Genomic DNA, 20,700 nt, shown 5'->3' with positions numbered 1-20,700 from the left:
TTCTCAGGCAACTACTAAACCCTTCCAGAATCCCAAAATACCATCAAATCCGCAATACCAAAAACGTTAATACTCTAGAATTCACAACCTTACTTAGAAATTGCAAATGGAACCCAGTTAGCTATCTCCCTCTAGATGAAGCAGTACATTACTTTAACGCTACCTTCATCAACATCCTAAATAAACTAGCCTCTCCCAGAACCTTATGGATTAAACCCAACTATACTCCCTGCAAACTAAGTCCACCAGATCACTATTAAAAGCAAGGGATAAAGCCTGGGAAAAATGGTCCAAGGAGAAAACCACTGCAAGCCGTAAGAATACCTAAAGCTCAGAAGCGCAGCCAAAAAAACAGATCAGGCAGGATAAAAGGGACCATTATAGAAACATTCAAATAAAACATCAGAAAAATTCCCAAAAGTTTTGGTGTGCCATAAATAAAATACTGCATCCAGGTCAAACCACCACTTCACCCCCAAGCTTATCCAATACCAAAGATGATATTCCAGCGCAGTTTAACAAATACTTTACTGAATCCATTTTAAACCATATAAATATTAACTTCTCTCATATCCCCCTTTACCCCAGCAATTCACAATCTCAACAGCTTCACCAATTCACAATCTCAAAAGCTTTCATTTTCAACTAGTCCCTACTGCTACTGTAAAAAATATCTTAAAAAACTCAAGCCAACTACAGTGGCTGCAAATAACCTGCCAGCAGAATACCTGAAAATAGCAGCCAATGCCATCTCACTCCCTGTCGCCATCCTAATAAACAGTTCTATCACAGAAAATAAAACACCCAAACTCTGAAAAACTGCTCACATAATTCCACTCCACAAAGACAGCAACTCAACAGATCTAACTATCATCACATAGACATACTGTCTCCCCCTTTCTAAAATCGTGGAAAAATGCATTCATACACAACTGCTAGAATATCTATTAACAAACAACCTACTAACTTCCTCACAACACGGACTTTGACCTACTCATAACACTACCACAACACTAGTGAGTTTTATCAATACCATTAACCAACTCCATAGTGAAGGTAATCTAGTCTCCTCAACTTTCCTTGATCTGTCAAAAGTATTAGACACCATATCACATGCCAAACTCCTAAATGTCCTAGCTGAGCTAAACCTCATCCAGACAGCAATCGCCTTGTTTCAAGACTATCTGGATGGCCGTCAACAAGCAGTATTATGGCAACAAAACCTCTCCCCTCTTCTACCCGTTACTCTAGGAGTCCCACAAGGTTCTATCCTTGGCCCTCTCCTCTTTACAATTTTTACAAACAAACTCCATACAGCTACAAGAGACACCACACTCATACAGTATGCAGACGATTCAACCCTGGTATGTGCTGCTCCTACCCTCCAACAACCAGAACAGATAACTCAACAGTCATTTGCAGCTATAGAAGCTTGGCTAACTAATGCTCAACTAATACTGAACCCAAAAAAAAAACTAAACTAATCTTGTTTCACCTTACTAGAGCCACTGACACCTCCCCTACTTTCAAAATGACCTCAGCCAATAACACGATCATAACTCCAGTTTCTAGTACTAAGTTATTAGGGGTTACTATTGACCAGAATACGCTATTTGACATTCATATTGCCCAGCCCATAATAAAGTACACAAAAAGCTAGGGTACCTGGACAGGAGCAAACGCTATCTCACAGCCGACACCAGAGCTACTCTTGCTAGAACCCACCTTATTTCAACATTACTTTATGCATGCCCTATCCTTACCAACCTAAGAAAGTCAGATATAACAAAACTAGAAACCTGTTATAATAAAATAGCAAAATTTGTTACAGGGGCCAACTATAGATCCCACCATTGCCACTCTGTCAGAAAACTTTCATGGCTTGAATTCCCCTCATTGTTAAAATACAATCAGCTCAAAATGGACCACCTAATTATAAACAAGCCTGAAAAAACTCCAGCCCTAAAGAACTTTCTAGCTCACTAATCTAATAAATGGACCTGTCAGTCTAGCGATAAGTCACTATTAGAAATAACAAATCTACTCCTGTAGTGTTACCAAAGCCTGAAATAGCCTTCCATTTGACATTAAATCCAACACTAATATAGTCCAATTCAAAAAACTACTAAAAGCACACCTATCTGCTACATGGATCTGCCCGTGTACTGAACCTGGCTAAATTAACTAAATTAGAATAAACAAAGTCACCTAACAGACTGGCCAAACTACTGCCTCAGACTAAAACCAGCTACCTAAATGACAATCTCTATCTAACCCATGCCAAACTCGCTACATACTTTCTAAACATAGATCCTTCTAGTCTCTTCTATTTTCCCTCTACATATTTTCATTTAGCATACCTTTAAGTTCAAGCTTCCATATATTGGCCAGTCCTGTAAAGACTGTATATAAAGTAATCTGTTCAAATGGATATGATTGTACAATATTTTGCACCTTCCAATAGTATAGTAATCTTAGCGATCAGTATGTTTTTTCTTTCCTGTCTAAAATTCCATAAATTGTAATTTGTTTCTTTTTAGAAATGCTATGTAATATTTGCTTTTGATCTCTTAAGAAACGTTATGTAAAATTGTTACTTTTTTCATTCACTGTATATCTTGGAGCTTTTATCCCCAGGCCTCTGCTGAAAATGGATTTGTTGTCCAGTTGGACTTTCTCGGTAAGCAAATGTAAAATAAATAAATAAATAAAACTGACTGTGAAATCCCTAACAGAACCAAGATGCTATCCTCCAAAAAAGGAAGCCAATCTGATGTTCCCCTGCCATAAACAAACTTGCCCATACATGTCAAGCAGAGTGCCTCCTTGGACCTCTTCAAAAGGAGGCACTGCTAGACAGGGTTCCAGGGAAGTAAATATTGTGGGAAGAAATATCCAGGGAATTGTTATGGCTAGGCTTGTATAGGCCCTAGGGCCAATAGCCTAGTACCACCTTATGAAAGAAACTGTTGCAAAAAAGAGTAAAATCCCATGATTGGAGGAACTCCCTGGTACGTCTCAGTAAAAACCTGAGATCCCTCATAAAATCCTCCAAAGCTAGTTACGAAAACAAAATAGCCACTGATTCTAAAGATAACCACAAAGCATTCTATAGCTATGTCAAGAATCTCAATGGCAACACTCAGATCTGCTCTGAGTTACAGCACAATGGCACTAAATATACAGACCAACTGATATGGCCAACATCCTGGCAGATAGGTTCAGTGCTAACTTTATCTCCATTTCACCCCCTAAAGGGCCCATCTCTATACCCGAAGAATGAAAAGTTCCTGTAATCACGGCTGCACAGGTAAAAACCCCACTCTCCAAAGCCAAGAACACAGCATCCATGGGACCTGAAAACATCCCAGGCTGCGTTCTATACGAACTACAGAATGAACTCGCACCCCACCTAAATACATGTTCAGTCATAGCCTCATCTCAGGCTTTGTGCCCACTGAATGGCGCACAATGACAGTTATCCCACTTCACAAAGGGGGAGCCACCACAGACCCCAGGAACTACCGCCCCATTAGCCTGACGAGCCTGGTCTGCAAGACTATGGAACGTATCATCATGGAACTTATAAACAATGACATTGGTAATCTCCAAACTCTGGACCCCACCCAGTTCAGGTTTGTAAAAGGCAGATCATGTCTCCTAAACCTGATAGACTTCTTTGAAGCGGTCACCAAAGCTGTAGATGAGGGTAAGGTGGTTCACACAGCCTATCTAGATCTCACCTTCCCCCACTCTGGAATTATAGATAAACTCACTAAACTAGGTATAAATCCCTATGTCACAAGATGGGTTGCCAACTAGCTCACTGACAGAACCTACACTGTGAAAGTAGCAGACTCCAAATCCGACTTCAGACCAGTGACAAGTAGAGTACCACAGGGTTCAGTCCTAGGTCCTCTCCTGTTTGATATCTACTTCTCTGAAGTACAGGCTAACACAGAAGGTCTTTGGCTAACAAAGTTCACAGATGACTGCAACCTAGGAGCCATAATCAAAACTTCTAACAATGTGGACATCCTACAAAAGGGCCTCACTGAGACAGATGCCTGGTGTCAAAGCCATGGCCTCAAGCTCAATGTCAAAAAAGTGCATTGACATCTTTTTTGGTAAAAACTCTTTACCCATGAACTATCACATAGGCGGTAGTCTAAACACTGAAAGTGTGATAAGAGACCTTGGGACACAGGTGGACAGTAGTCTCTCCTTTGATAATCACTGCCACAGTAGTCAGGAAATTCTTCTACGTGGCACACCTCATCACAAAAGTTTTTTCATCCATGAAAACAGAGGTCATTGTTCCCCTGTACTCGTCACTCATTAGGCTTAGGCCCATTATAGATTACAATGCCCCTTTGGGTATGTACCTCACATGACATCTACAACAACTAGAAAGGCCACAGAAATATCTCACAAAGAGGATTGCCAGCCTCAAACAGATGCCCTACGCAGACCATCTCAAAACACTCCAGCTTTACTCCATCACATATTGCCTATTTAGAGGCAGTCTCTGCCTAACATACTAAGCTATGTCAAACCCAGAGCTGTTGGACATGCTCCACTTAAAGAAATCCCAATCCCTCTGAGCCACACTCTTTAGGGACCTAAACCTTGTCACCACAATAAACAGAACATGCTGGAGGGATAGATTCCTGTCCCAGAGACTTCCCATACTGTGGAACAAACTACCTGTCTCTATCAAACAAAGCTCCTCATTAGCATTCTTCAAGAAAAATCTTGATGATTGGATGGGAGATAGGAAATTCACCCCGGGAATCATTTATGTGGCTCTGCTCGACAGAGGCACAGAAAAATAATTTTCTTGGCTGGCTAAAGCCAGGGTACCTTTTTGGCTAGGCTTATATAGGCCCTAGGGCCAATAGCCTAGTACCTACCTATGAACCTATGTGAATTGAGGACTACAAACTATTATAGCTTTAAGGGAAGACCAACAACTTTTCACATTAGATAAAACTCAATGGTTCAGCTGAAGTCTCCTTTCATAAATTAAGCCTAACACAGGAATAACATCCATGCCACTAACAAGGGCAACTCTTCACATACACCTTTTTGTATTTTATATGCCTACGGGTGTGGTCAGGGCCGGTATTAGCATTTTGGGGGCCCCCAGCAAATGTTAAGTTTGGGGCCCCCTAAGCAATTCCAGTATAAGTATCATTCTGTCAGTGCCCTCCCTCCTAAGAAACCTTTTAGTTTGTGCTGCAAACGTTTAGGAGACATAAGCACAGACAGACCTGTAGCTACAAGCTCTTACATTACAACAGGCATACATACCACACTGTGTTGACCTGTCTAACAAAGGGACACTTACAGTTACTGGCATTTAGTTGCAACAGTGATACATTGCAATAACTCTATGTACAGGTCTGGAATTAAATGAACTGATGACTAGGCCTACCATTTCAACACCCTCTGCACACACCCCAGTCTTCTCCTCTGACCCACACTTTTTTGGGGCTCCCCATACCATGCACGTTACTTTTTTCTTCCTTTTCTCACATTTTGCCTTACCCTCAGCTTTATCAAGAAGCCATCGTTTTCTATATGCTCTGAAGTACATTTTAAAGTTATTTTTTTTCTTTTTACACAACCTTTTCATCCAATGATGGCTTGAACAGAAATTGTGATTAAGGAAAATAATTCACTGTTGCTGTTCAGCTTTCATTTTCCTTGCATCCTTCAACACACCTTTCCTGAACAAGACAGCCCAGTAATAACCATTTAGGAAATAACTCAAGTCAGGGCCCAAGAAACCACAGGTTTACAGATGGTCTGGGATGCATTTTAGAGCTTTTTCTCAATATTTTACTCCAATGGTGGCCTAAATAAAAATCATGAAGAAAAAAAGAATTTCAGTCTTATTTTTTTCTTTAAATTGCCTTAGTCATATATTTCAAGTGGCTGCTGATATACATATACATAGCATGCTTCCTCACCCCTAACCCTCAAAGTCAGCCCCATGTATATGTGCCTGATGTGTGATTGTGAGAATGATTTCAGTAATATATTTGAATTTGTTGGTCCTATACAGTACACCACCCCTACACAAGCTGTAGTAACCTTCATTTTACACCTCTGAGGTCTGTGAGAAAAGTAAACAAACAATGATCACACTGTCCTCAGCTCAAACACAAGCTGTAATGACTTCATGTGCATACCTCTAAGGTTTGACTGTGATGAAAATTAAAGTTGTAATAACCACACAATCCCCAGCCCCCCATAACCTACAGCAGCCTTCTGTACACACGCATTTGAGCAGGGCTGGTTTTAGAATGGGTGTGGTTGAAACCAAAGGCTAGTATCAGCTTTATCCTAAAATGGTCATATCTCAGCACTCTTCAGGTTAAACAGCTCAATCAGAAAACTGATACATTTTTTTCTCCTGATTTTTGTTTAACCAGCAACAGGTTTTGTGGGGGTCTCCACAGAGTCAAAGATGATTAAAGGAGCCCCCAGTATCCATTTATACAGTCTAGTGAGTGGGGACCACCAGACTCTAAGAAGATCTAAGTGTCTGAATGTTCTGTGATATATTTTCTCTTACTTTTGAAATATGATTACTTGTTAAGTACATTTTTTACTGATACCCAGAAGAATAATGTCTGTGTCCTGGCATTATTTGGTGTGTGCACAGATAAAACTCAATGACATTTTTTACATACACACATAGACACACACAAGCATAAGCCATAGTGGTACTAGTTTTGTACTTATTTCAGCAAATAGCAATACATTGTGCAACACTGGTACTGCCACAGCAGATCAGTGACTGCTGTTTAGGAGTTGTCAAACAGCAGCAGGGGTAAGTCACATATTTCCCTCGTTGAGTAGTAATGCATACCTGTCACTGTCCCTGATTTCACATACCTGTCACTGTCCCTGATGTCACAGACCTGTCACTGTCCCTGATTTCACATACCTGTCACTGGCCCTGATTTCACATACCTGTCACTGTCCCTGATTTCACATACCTGTCACTGGCCCTGATTTCACATACCTGTCCCTGATTTCACAGACCTGTCACTGTCCCTGATTTCACATACCTGTCACTGTCCCTGATTTCACATACCTGTCACTGTTCCTGATTTCACAGACCTTCCCCGATTTTGTTCATACTTTTGCTTTCATCTTCGTAAAAAGTTTGATTTGCTGGTAAGTCCTTCAGGATTACAAACAGTCAATCAATCCAGACAGCTGAGTTTTATAATTATTGTCCAAAAGAACGTGTTGATGCAAAAGGTGTTATTCTAGTAACTTTTTAAGCAAATTAGACTAATATTTAAAATGTAGTCCTGATTCTGAGCCATTATTCTATTATTTTTGGGACTGCACTGAATTCTTAACCAAATAAATTGAGAGTTATAATATCTGGTGTTCTGCTTGTATTTATAAAACTCCCTGAAAGAGAAAATCATCCTTAATGATCAGAAGTATCAGCTCTTCTTAAAATGCAAAGTTTGCACCAAGATAAGTCACTCTGGGCTGCTGATCTCTCTAGTGCTTACCTTGGTCACTCTGGGCTGCTGATCTCTCTAGTGCTCACCTTGGTCACTCTGGGCTGCTGATCTCTCTAGTGCTTACCTTGGTCACTCTGGGCTGCTGATCTCTCTAGTGCTTACCTTGGTCACTGTGGGCTGCTGATCCCTCTAGTGCTTACCTTGGTCACTCTGGGCTGCTGATCTCTCTAGTGCTTACCTTGGTCACTCTGGGCTGCTGATCTCTCTAGTGCTTACCTTGGTCACTCTGGGCTGCTGATCCCTCTAGTGCTTACCTTGGTCACTCTGGGCTGCTGATCCCTCTAGTGCTTACCTTGGTCACTCTGGGCTGCTGATCTCTCTAGTGCTTACCTTGGTCACTCTGGGCTGCTGATCCCTCTAGTGCTTACCTTGGTCACTCTGGGCTGCTGATCCCTCTAGTGCTTACCTTGGTCACTCTGGGCTGCTGATCTCTCTAGTGCTTACCTTGGTCACTCTGGGCTGCTGATCCCTCTAGTGCTTACCTTGGTCACTCTGGGCTGCTGATCCCTCTAGTGCTTACCTTGGTCACTCTGGGCTGCTGATCTCTCTAGTGCTTACCTTGGTCACTCTGGGCTGCTGATCCCTCTAGTGCTTACCTTGGTCACTCTGGGCTGCTGATCTCTCTAGTGCTTACCTTGGTCACTCTGGGCTGCTGATCTCTCTAGTGCTTACCTTGGTCACTCTGGGCTGCTGATCCCTCTAGTGCTTACTTTGGTCACTCTGGGCTGCTGATCCCACTAGTGCTTACCTTGGTCACTCTGGGCTGCTGATCCATCTAGTGCTTACCTTGGTCACTCTGGGCTGCTGATCCCTCTAGTGCTTACCTTGGTCACTCTGGGCTACTGATCCCTCTAATGCTTACCTTGGTCACTCTGGGCTGTTGATCTCTCTAGTGCTTACTTTGGTCACTCTGGGCTGCTGATCCCTCTAGTGCTTACCTTGGTCACTCTGGGCTGCAGACCTCTCTAGTACTTACCTTGGTCACTCTGGGCTACTGATCCCTCTAGTGCTTACCTTGGTCACTCTGGGCAGCTGATCTCTCTAGTGCTTACCTTGTTCGTGTTCATTATCAGCTTCATCCTAACAAGGCCATATCACAGCCCTGTTCAGGTTAAAGAGCATAATTAGTAAATTAATACATTTTTCCTTCCTAATTTTTTCCCCAACCAGCAGCAGCTTTTGTGGGTCCCCACACAGTCAAGGATGATTAAGGAGGGCCCCTGCAGCCACGGGTATAGCAGGGACCTAAAGCTGGCTATGTAGCTAGTTTTAGTGGAAAAGATGTCCAACAGCAAGGGTTAACTAAGCCAGGGGCACTATGTCAGTGGTAAAATATTTAATGGAATTCTGATGCCTGTCAGTTGACAAAACATTGTTCTTACAACCAGGAATATCTTTGAATTTTAAAGGGGATATAAATAAGACTTATTAACCATGTGGTTTATTAAGTATACAAGAATGCTGTACTAGCTTTTGTTGGCTTGACAGACATGTTACAAAACATCAGGATAAGATAACTTGCTGTTTTTGGGGGTCCCCAGGGAACAGGGGGCCCCCAGCAACCGCAGGGTTCATTGGTGCCTAAAGCCGGCTATGGGTGTAATGATTAGTAGGACACCACCTGCTTATTCTGTAGTCCTGCCTATGGGTTTGGTGATCATTAAGGTAGCACCTACTTATTCTGTAGTCCTGCCCATGGGTGTGGTGATCAGTAAGATACCACACACTTATTCTGTAGTCCTGCCCATGGGTGTGGTGATCAGTAAGATACCATCCACTTATTCTGTAGTCCTGCCCATGGGTGTGGTGATCAGTAATGTCCCGTCTACTGATTCTGTAGATTCTGTAGTCCTGTCCATTAGTGTGGTGCTCAGTAAGGTACCATGTGTGGTTTCTGTAGTTCTGTTAGAAAGCTTTGGAAATTATGCAGATGCTTAGATAGGTATAATTAGGAGGAATGGATTACCTGATGTGAACTTTGAAAGTAAACATTGAATATGTAAGGGCTTGCAGTACTGAATCCCAGAATGTGGAGAATGAATGACTGAAAATCTGGACTTACGTATACAAAGTCTAAAATTGCCATTTCGCAGAATATTCCAGTTTCCCTAAGGTATGGCAATCTTGGAGTCAGTATATATAAGTTTAGGGGGTGTGGGAGATCTGCCCCCCACATCAGGTGTGATGTAGGCTGGATTGCTCCCCTGCAAACAACAGGTTTAAAACAGAAGACAATATTTGATATTTGCCCTTCTCCTGCACATTGTCTTTTTTTTTTTTTTTTTTCAGTGTTCCTAGACTTGGCATTGCAAGTCCCAACATTTCAATAGGGAACCAAACCAGAGAGGTGAATTGTTGTTGGACTTCTGTGCTGGTGATCCATGTTCTATAACAAATGCCATGTTAGAACACATGACCGCTCATAAATGTACTTGGTAACAGTGCACCTTGGTCAAAGGGTCATTGATGGACTTATTCAGTCATCAGTCCTGAGGCCATATGTTCTAGATCTTTGGATCAAGAAAGGCACTGAGCTGTCAAATCAGCACTATTTGTAAGGAAGTTGGGTCAGATGGCTGGGGACCCAGAAAGCCAAAACACATGAGAGTGTATTGGGAATGCCTAGACAATCCTTGTGTGTGGGACAGGTTCTGTCTCCACTTTCAGAAGAGCTTCTCCTATACTGTAACCACCATTCAGAATGACTAAAAGTGATAGTCTAACAGTATGAACATCACCCAAACCAATTAAAATATAACTTTAATTGGGAAAAAAGTGTATCATAAGGTAAGAAGTGCAGCAAATGTGCTTTCAAGGTAAAGTTGCATTTTATTTGGTTCTGTGAGTTTTTTGTTTATGCCTGGAGAGGTCAGGAATGTGGAGTATGAGAAAACTCTGTTTAAGACCTCAATATCTGAGGTAGCAATGGAGTTATGGCCAAAGGTTGGTAAGCATTTGTCATAATGGTACTCCTAGGATACACTATTGGGCACAATTGGTAAGGGAAGCTGTTGGGTTAAAGAAAGAGGTCTTCTGTGCAACACAAGCGAATGCGTCCCCAGATTTGATAACAAGTACTGACAAACCAAGCTGTGATAGTTACTGAAGTGAAGGCCAGAGTATGTATTTTTTTTTTGGCAAAGTCATGGAAAACGACTTTTAGATTGAATTAAAGTGGTCCTGGCAAACCATTCATTGAGTCATGAAAGGGGAGGAGACTTGCTGCCCAGGCTGTTCTCAGCAAAAATAATAAAAAAAACACCACTGACTTTAATTGGATACATTGTTGAGATGCAGAAATGGGAAAGTCCTGAATCTAGTTTACATGTTGTCTTCTGTAGAGAGAATGTCAGAAGCAGATGGTGGAAATGGTTCCATTTCAGTAGATTGGTTCATTGCACTGATTAAGCAATTTTGCTGTGAGAGTAGATGAGGGCCATCTAAAAATGTTGAAGGCACTGGACCCTTTTATGGTATTGTGGTTAACCTGCCTTTTCAATGTAGCATGGAAGCCTGGGACAATACCTCTGGACTGGAAAACTGGGGTAGAAGTCTCCACTTTCAAAAAGGAGAACTGAAGGATATTTTCTAATCACACGGAGATCACATTCCTCGGTTTTCCTAGTAAAACATATGCCAAGGTGTTGGCATGAATGCGTTACTACATGAACTTATTCTTACTGAAGCTTCTACATATATCACCCTACTTACCCATTCACTAACCTGCACACCAGTCCCCCCTTCATTTTCTTCCTCTCATCTGGGCCGATCAACAACTCCTGTCCCTCATATCCCCTTTCTCCATCTTCACTGTCAGTCTTCATCCCTTACTCAAGGGTACTCACCACTATTTTTACTGCAGATTCATCCTCAGTGAAATGCAGCCCACAGCATAAACCACTGGTTACCACAATCAGCAGCAAGCAATGGTCAGAGAAGAGTCGAAGATCAACAGAGACTAGGCTGAAAGTCTGGAAGTTGACTAGACAGAAAGCACAAGAGTTCAAGAAAATACTCAGAGCTCTAGCACCTCTGGAAAAAGAAGAAATAAGTGGAGTTGAAGAAGAATAGCAGTGCCTCAAAACAGCATGTGTGAGGACTACAGAACAGATATGCCGCCGAGCCAGGCATGGAAATAAGGTGCATAAGGAAAGCTAGTGGTGGTGGAAGGGAGTGCAGGAAGAAGTGACAGATAAAAAAGATGGACCCGGCTAAGATGGAATACTGACTGGCTAACAAAGAGGCTAAGAGAGCAGTTGCAATACCAAAGACAAAGGCATCAGTGGAATTCTAGTAGCTTCTGGAAGGTGACTCAGCAGATGACACAAAGAAATTCTACCAGGTTGCAAGGCAAAAACAGAAAGATAAAGTATATAGTTATTATAAGACACTGTTCATAAGGGTGCCAGCAGCAACCTACTCACCAGTCCACAGGACATCAAAAGCAGATACAAGACGTACTTCCAGCAGCTTCTGAATGAAAAAACCCACAAAAGCTGTACTGCCTCAAACACAGCTTACAATGAAAGTGAAAGAGGAGTCCACCTTAGAAGAATTAAGAACAGCACTAAGGAAAATGAAGTCAGGCAAAGCAGCAGGCTCAAGTGAGGTTACAACAGATATAATCAAGATACTCGGTGAGTAAGGGAGACAAGACTGCTGAGGGTGCACATAGCAGTGTGGAGAGAAGGGCATATCCCAGATGACTGGAGAATAAGCATACTAGTGCCAGTGTACAAGAACAAAGGGGGCATTCACAACTGTGGGCAGTCTAGAGGTATCAAACTCTGTCACACGTATGAAAGTTCTTGAAAGGGTGACTGATAACTCAGTATGCAGTGAAGTAAAATGTAAGGTGGGAGATGAGGAGTTCAGATTCAGATCAGGTTGTGGAGCTCAACCGACCCAATATTTGCAGTGAGACAGATAGCTGAGAAGAAGCTAAAGATAAAGAAAGAGTCCAACTGGGCATTTCTACACCTGGAGAAAGCGTGTAAGAAACTCCCAAGAAAGCTGATTTGGGCAGTCCTATGATAGTTCAAAGTCCCAGAAACATTGGTACAATCAGTGCAGGCTATGTACAAGGACCCAATGACTCAAGTACAAACAGTGTTCCAACTCACAGGGAGGTTCCCCGTGGAAGTGAATGTGCATTAGGGTTCAGCTCTGAGTCGACTGCTGTTTATACTGGTGATGGACTACATTAGTTAACAAGTAAAAGGACAGGACAATAACATTTCTGTATGAAGGCAATGTGCCGTTACATGCAAATCCTGAGTATGAGCAAGACCTTCAGCAAAGAATGCCGAACTGAAGGCACACTGGATGAAATGAAGTATAGATAAGACAGCTGTAATGGTAGCAAATGGGGGAAATAGGAATATGAAAACTGAGATAGAAGGAAAAATGGTGGAACAGGTTAACTATTTGAAGCATCTAGGAGATGAGGGCTGAGGAAAAGAGGTCTGAATGAGTAAGTCAAAGCTAGAATGAAATGGGCTGCAACCAACTGGCACAGAGTTTCAAGGTTAGTATGTGACAGAAGAATGCTAAAGAAGCGGAAAAGTAAGGTGTACAAAACAGTGGTGCAGTCAGTTCTACTGTATGTTACAGAAACCTGGGCAGTGAAGACAGAGCAGTTTAGGAAGCTAGAGGTGATGGAGATAAAGTGCCTGAAGTTAGAGGTGATGGAGATAAAGTGCCTGAAGCTAGAGGTGATGGAGATAAAGTGCCTGAAGCTAGAGGTGATGGAGATAAAGTGCCTGAAGCTAGAGGTGATGGAGATAAAGTGCTTGAGACAGTGGGATAGAGGAATAAATGTGGACATATGAGCAGAAGCCCAAGTAACTTCAATTTCAGAGAAGGTCAAAGAAACAGATTATGCTGGTTCAGACATGTGCAGGAAAGCAGAGGGCAATCTGGTGAAGAAGATTTGGGACAGACAGGAAGAAGGTAAGAAGAAATGAGGACGTCCAGCAAAGAGATAAATGGACTATGTGAGAGAACACCTATGACAGTCAGGCATGACTGTCAAAGAAGATAGAGTGGTACTGAACTGATAGACATGACAGTAGAATCAACACCCCGACCCTAGGTAGAAAACAGGAAACATCCACTGTTGATCCACTATCACACACAATGTAAATATTGTACAATTTTGCAAGTTATTCTTATGCTGAAATATGTTTATTTGTTTGGTGTATTCTTTTTTTCACACATCAGCAGATCCTAAAATACATTCTCATAGCTCCACCCCAGGGCCCCTGCTGTGTGATTGCCAGTCCCTGGATTTGAGGATTCTGATTCTTATCCACATTCTTACTGTTACATCGAATACATTCAAGGTGGATGTAAAACTCCATCAAGGTATGTCTTGTTTCACCCCGTTTGTAATATTCATTGATAAGATATAAAGGGCAGTGAAGGCCTGTACAGCACCCAGTTTGTGGATATGAGGACAGTACCCAGTTTGTGGATATGAGGACAGCACCCAGTCTGTGGATATGAGGACAGCACCAGTATGTAGATATGAGGACAGCACCAGTATGTAGATATGAGGACAACACCCAGTTTGTGGATATGAGGACAGCACCCAGTCTGTGGATATGAGGACAGCAGCAGTATGTAGATATGAGGACAACACCCAGTTTGTGGATATGAGGACAGTACCCAGTTTGTGGATATGAGGACAGCACCCAGTCTGTGGATATGAGGACAGCACCAGTATGTAGATATGAGGACAACACCCAGTTTGTGGATATGAGGACAGTACCCAGTTTTGTGGATATGAGGACAGCATCCAGTTTGTGGATATGAGGACAGCACCCAGTTTGTGGACATGAGAACAGCACCCAGTCTGTGGATATGAGGACAGCACCAGCATGTGGATATGAGGACAGCACCAGCACGTGGATATGAGGACAGCACCCAGTTTGTGGATATGAGGACAGCACCCAGTTTGTGGATATGAGGACAGTACCCAGTCTGTGGATATGAGGACAGTACCCAGTCTGTGGATATGAGGACAGCACCAGTATGTGGATATGAGGACAGCACCCAGTCTGTGGATATGAGGACAGCACCCAGTCTGTGGATATGAGGACAGTACCCAGTTTGTGGATATGAGGACAGCACCCAGTCTGTGGATATGAGGACAGCACCAGTCTGTGGATATGATGACAGTACCCAGTTTGTGGATATGAGGACAGCACCCAGTCTGTGGATATGAGGACAGTACCCAGTTTGTGGATATGAGGACAGTACCCAGTTTGTGGATATGAGGACAGCAACCAGTTTGTGGATATGAGGACAACACCCAGTTTGTAGAGATGAGGACAGTACCCAGTTTGTGGATATGAGGACAGCACCCAATATGTGGATATGAAAACAGCACCCATTAGGTGGATATGAGGACAGCACCCAGTTTGTGGATATTAGGACAGCACTCAGTCTGTGGATATGAGGACAGCACCAGTATGTGGATATGAGGACAGCACCCAGTCTGTGGATATGTGGACAGTACCCAGTCTGTGGATATGAGGACAGTACCCAGTCTGTGGATATGAGGACAGTACCCAGTCTGTGGATATGAGGATACCCAATCTGTGGATATGAGGACAGCACCCAGTCTGTGGATATGAGGACAGCACCCAGTTTGCGGATATGAGGACAGTATCCAATCTGTGGATATGAAGGCAGCATCTTTTTCTTCTTTGCAGATCATATTGTTTCAGTCTCAAGTGGCTATGATCGCTAGTGTGCTGTGGAGAAATTTCCTGCAGAATGTGATTCACATGGGATGAAAATCAGCATCTTCAGATCAGAAGTTATGGTTTTGTCTCAGAAAAGCAAGCATTGCTCTTTCCAGATGAGAGGGAAAGCTCCCTGAAGTGAAGGGGTTTAAGTACCTTGGGATTTTGATCATGGCTGAGGGTAGGAGGGAATGGTAGATTAGCCAATGATTGGACATGGAAGCAGCCGTAACAAAAGCATTGTACCAGGCTGTGGAGGGAAGTGAGAGCAGAACCAGAGGACAAAGTTCTCAACTTACTGGACAAGCTATGCCTCTCTCTTCATGTGTGGTCATGTGACTTAAAGAATGAGATCATGAATAAAGGCAGCAGAAATCAGGCTCATTTGAAGAGCCATTGCTGATGATGGACTGAAGTGATTGTCAATCCTGGAGGACCTCTGGGTGCATCCACTGCTTCTTCATGTTGAAAAGAGTCTAATGAGGTGGTTTGGGTACCTTGTGAGGATACCTGCTGATAAGCTTTCCCAGGAGCTGCACCAGGTACAGCCCACAGGGTGGGCACCCTGGGGCAATCCCAGGACATGTTGGTGGTATTATGTCTCTCAGCTTACCATAGTACATGACACTGGATTAACAGAGGTTGAAGTGAAAGAGAAAACAATTCTTATGGGACACTGCTAATGAGGATTTGGAAGCCTGCTCTGCCCTTCTCCATTGTTACTCTGTGATGTTCACTAGGACAAGTGGTTATGTGGATGATAATGATGATGTTGATGATAAGTAAGGAGTGTTAAGTGGCAGAGACGTGGCCTACAGTCTAAGCCAGTGATGGTGAACCTTTTGGGTTTGATGTGTCAAAAGCTCTTGGCACAAAATAATTCAATGCACTTCACATAAGCAATGAATGCAAAAGCAGTGTCTTTGGTAACTCGGGTGTCAGTGATTGCTGGCATGTCACCCAAAGGTCATGGTGTGTGCCGCCTTTAACATGCGTGTCACAGGTTTGCCATCACTGGTCTAAGCAATATTTTTTGCAACTATAAAACTAGCAGAATGGGAAGGGAACAAAATATTTACAAATATTTTCATCATGTATTATTTATTTTCTTTATGGAATTCACTTTCTTCAGAACTGACTCAAGGATGAAAGGAGGTCTAGAAATGACAAATAAGTGATGATGTTTAATATGAATTATAGAATGACAAGATTAAGGTAGTAAAGGACAGCAAGGTGGCTCTGTCTGAGAAAATGACCTTTCCAAGAAGATAAACTGGAATATCAAATCAGGCTGCTTGCAGCAAAATGAAAGCCACAGATGTGAGATGAACATATACAGTCAAGCATTTAATATTGTTCTCATCTGAATTAAGTGGAAAGAAAGCATGCCCTTTATTTGATGCAAAATGCTTGCAAAGGGAGCAGGTGTAATCTTACAGATCATTTTATTATAATTTATTTATTCTTTTTGTTAACTGGGTGCACCCTCTAGGTACAACTGCCTCTTTTCAGTACTAATTCGGGAATGCAAAGTTGGTAAATAGAGACTAAGGGAATCAAACCCACAGCAAGTGTAAATCTCATTAGCAATTTATAGTTTTAATATTCTGCACTAAACTTCCAGACAGTATGTAGCAACAATGTCAAAGTAAATCTTGTACAAGGGCAGAAGGAGCACTTTCTAAATTATCAGCCTTCAGTTTGTAAGTCAGCTGTGCTGCATCAGGATGTGAGGGGATTACAAATGAGATGCTGCAGTATGACCCCCCCCCAATTCAGTAATCACGCAGTGTGCATAAGGTAAGGATTACAAACAGAACACAATTCATTATCACCACAATCATGTATTTCACTTGGAGTACAAAAGGATGTTATCATAGACAGCGACATCTACCACATTACGAAGAATGAGGCAAATTTAAAAATAACTTGTTCCAGTAAAAAAATAAAACAATTCAAATAAACATGGCCTTGTGCCTTTAAATGAAACAGCATGACATCTGGAAAGATTTGGTGAGGGCTAATTCCTTGCAATTTCCTTTAAATTCCTGTGCTATGAGATGGTTTGGTTACCAATCACAAGTTCAGTTTTTATTTGCCTCCGAGACAACAGTTACAGATCATGTTACAGCGAAATGTTAAACAATGTAACTGTATGTTGCAATGAAATGTTAAACAATGTAACTGTATGCCTCCTGTCTGCATGTCCAGCCTTTGCAGATTATTCCTTGGTCTTTTTGTACTTGTTTTCCACACGAAGCCTGGCGAACCCACATTTGTTCATGATGATTTATAGTTATTATGAATGGTGCCTTGAATTACTGCAGAATGTATGCGCATGTAACATAGCAACCTTAATTCTGGCAGGCTTGTAAATAAAGTGTTGTACCATAAGTACAGAAAACAACTCCCTGCTATGATGAGTTCTAAAGTTTGTTTCTTTTTCTGTATCCTGTATCCAGGTCTGTTTATTTGCACAACAACTGTTTAAGAAATGCAGGCATATCATTCAACTTCCTGAATGGGTCCAATGCAGTCACAACCTTAACCCTTTCAAACAATCAGCTGACATATGTTCCTCAAAACCTGCCTGCGTCACTTGCAGAGCTGCACTTACAGGTAGGCAGTGCTGTTTGTTCAGTTCATGTCATGATGCTGCTCACACCTGACTACCAGGGTCACTGCTTACTAAACTTTAAACAATGCCCAAGAGAATTTGTAACTTTTATTCTGTTGTATTGTAGTTAGTTATTTATCCTTTGTTGACCGGGTTAGTCCCACTAGGCTAGTAGCCTCTTTTCAGGGGAGACCTGACATGGTATTTATACTATTAGAGGAAGTTATGGCCAGGGCATATTGCGTCATTTCATTCCTAGCAGAGTATTTCATTCAGGGTAGATTTGCTTACAGCCTCAGTACTATGACATTTTCTCTGCTTGATTGCAGTACAGTCAGTAAGGCCAGGGACAGTAGGGTAGAAGAGCCAACAGGGGTAGGAACTGCTTGGGGTGGTACAACTGTAACAGCTGCAGCATGCTTCCATGTGTGTGTGTGTGGGGGGGGGGGGTTAGGAGTGCTATATTAGGTAGCTGATACTAATTTCAGCTTTTGTGTTTTATAAGGATAATTGTAAGGCTTCAGGCATAGCAAGGATGCAGATTCTGGATGACAGCCCCAGATCTATTGAAACATACACAGGGATCCGTTCAAAGTACAAATAAATGAGTAATAAACACTAGTAATACTAAAGTGACACTCAATGACGCAAAATTAATGGTTGAATTTTACTTTGTTGTGCATTACATTGAATTTATTTAATTGCTATATGTAAAATAAAGTAACATTTGGCCATCTGGATGTGTTTGTATTTTTATGTATTGTGTCTGAATGTATGTATGTGCGTGTGTGTGTGTGTGTGTGTGTGTGTGTGTGTGTGTGTGTGTGTGTGTGTGTGTGTGTGTGTGTGTGTGTGTGTGTGTGTGTGTGTGTGATCTACATAGTGGGTCAGTTTCTGTCTTTGTTACCTGTTAGTGTGAGATCCTTAGTGGGGTAAGGAGTTTTTCTTTATTCCTCACTCACTCTCATGCGAACTTGTAGTCAGTATATTTAATTAGTGGGGGTGCGGGGGCACAATGGGGCTTGCCCCCTTGTAAAAAACAGTTTTTTTTATATTGTTCTAATTTTTTTTTTAGATTATTTGATTTTGATATATTGAACTGTCAAATTAGTGAAATCTAGCATTTCAATATAGACTTGAATGTTAGCGTTACCATACTGAAGTGCAAAGTTCCAAGGTTTACTTGAGTGAGAGTCCGTGTGAGCACAGCCTTCCACTTTCCTGAAAACTTCCAAGGTCAGAAAAGATTGGGAACCGAGATTAGATAAGCAATTCCCAAATAAACAATGGCAGGACATATGTATGGCTTCCAAATATGCAACAAAGTTTAGAAGATTTAGGATTTTTGCTTGAAAGTGGTTGCATAGGTACTTTTATAGCCCAAGCAGACTCCAAAGAATTTTTCCTCAGACTGATGGCAAATGTTGGAGGTGTGATGGGGAAGAAAGAGATAACTGGGAACGTGTTTTTCGGAGTGTAATGAGATAGAAGACTAAAAATTCCACACAGAGTACTCTGTCAAGATATATTGGACAAGCAAATGACTATAACTTAGGACATGAGTTTTTAAGCTGGGACAAAGTATCTGAATTGCCCAGACACAGTAAGACCTTGTTAACTTTATTTCTGGTGGCTGCCAAAAAAGCAATTACTAGAAAATGGAAATAAAATCTAAACCAACCATATTTGAAGTAGTGAAAATTGTAGCAGAGATAAAAGAACAGGACATGGGATCTTTAGAAAAAGGTAGGAGTAAATTACATAGAAAAAATGGAAATTGTGGGAACAATATATGCAATGAGATTTAAGAGAAGGCAGGAACTGAATAATTTGTGTAATGTTGCTTAGATTATATGATATGTAACAGTATATGTGATGCATAATGTTTGTAAATACGAACTTAGTAATATGGTTTAATTACTTGTATATAGGTTCATAGGTTCATAGGTTCATACTAGGCTATCTGCCCAAGGGCATTTATAAGCCTAGCCATACTATGCCCATTATTTTGCTGTGCCTCTGTCAAGCAGTGACACTGAGATCCATTGGTCAAGATTTTTGTTCCACAGCATAGGAGTCTCTGGGTGATGAATCTGTTTGTAGTTCTGAGGGATCTAGATTTTTTGAGGTGAAGCATGTTCATCAGTTCTGGGTTGGACATGGCCTTGTATGTCAGGCACAGGTCACCTCTGAGCAGGCAGTGGCGACTGAGTAGAGCTGAAGGGACATACATTGGCCTGATGAGTTATGAGTACAGGGGCGATGACTTCCATTGATCTAGATGTGAATCCCTTCATGATCAGGTGGGCAATATAGAAGGTCTTTATCAAATGTTTAACTTTAGGCCATGGTTCTGGCACCAGTTTTCCATTTCTATAAGACCCTTCTGATTCTATCTTTTCAATGATACCTGGCCTTTGCCAGGTTGAGGTAGGCTGTGTGGACTGCCTTTCCCTCATCAATGGCCTTGGTGACTGTTTTGACAAAGCCAAACTAAAGTCTGCAAGTCTCCTATGTCTTTATTTATGAGTTCCATTATGATCCTCTCCATTTTGCAGATCAAGCTTGTCAAGCTGATCCTTTGTGAAGTGGGACCACAGTTGCCGTGACGCCACTCCAGGGCACATATCCTGAGGGTGGCTGATGCAGACTTGCCTGTGTCACAAGTGACAATTCAATAAAGGTGTGTTTTTTAAACAACAACAAAAAAAACATTATTGCAACTGATTGTGTACTACTTAGCTATGTGTCCTTTCTTAGCGAACATTACTTCAAC

The 20,700-nt window shown here is 41.8% G+C and overlaps 1 protein-coding gene across 1 annotated transcript in view; it reads left to right on the top strand.

The window, feature by feature from the left end:
- The window catches only part of PODNL1 (podocan like 1), a 906,607-nt gene that overhangs the window by 523,806 nt on the left and 362,101 nt on the right, over positions 1-20,700 (top strand). The window contains exon 6 of the mRNA XM_044057733.1: positions 17,770-17,926. Within this exon, the coding sequence (XP_043913668.1) occupies positions 17,770-17,926 (157 nt within the window). The remainder of the gene's footprint in view (positions 1-17,769; positions 17,927-20,700) is intronic.

The sequence above is a fragment of the Protopterus annectens genome, chromosome 15.part0, assembly GCF_019279795.1.
Source record: "Protopterus annectens isolate FY-2018-M chromosome 15.part0, PAN1.0, whole genome shotgun sequence".
Taxonomy (NCBI): domain Eukaryota; kingdom Metazoa; phylum Chordata; order Ceratodontiformes; family Protopteridae; genus Protopterus; species Protopterus annectens.
The sequence above is the reverse complement of the archived record's forward strand: the minus strand, read 5'-3'. Positions and strand labels throughout refer to the sequence as shown.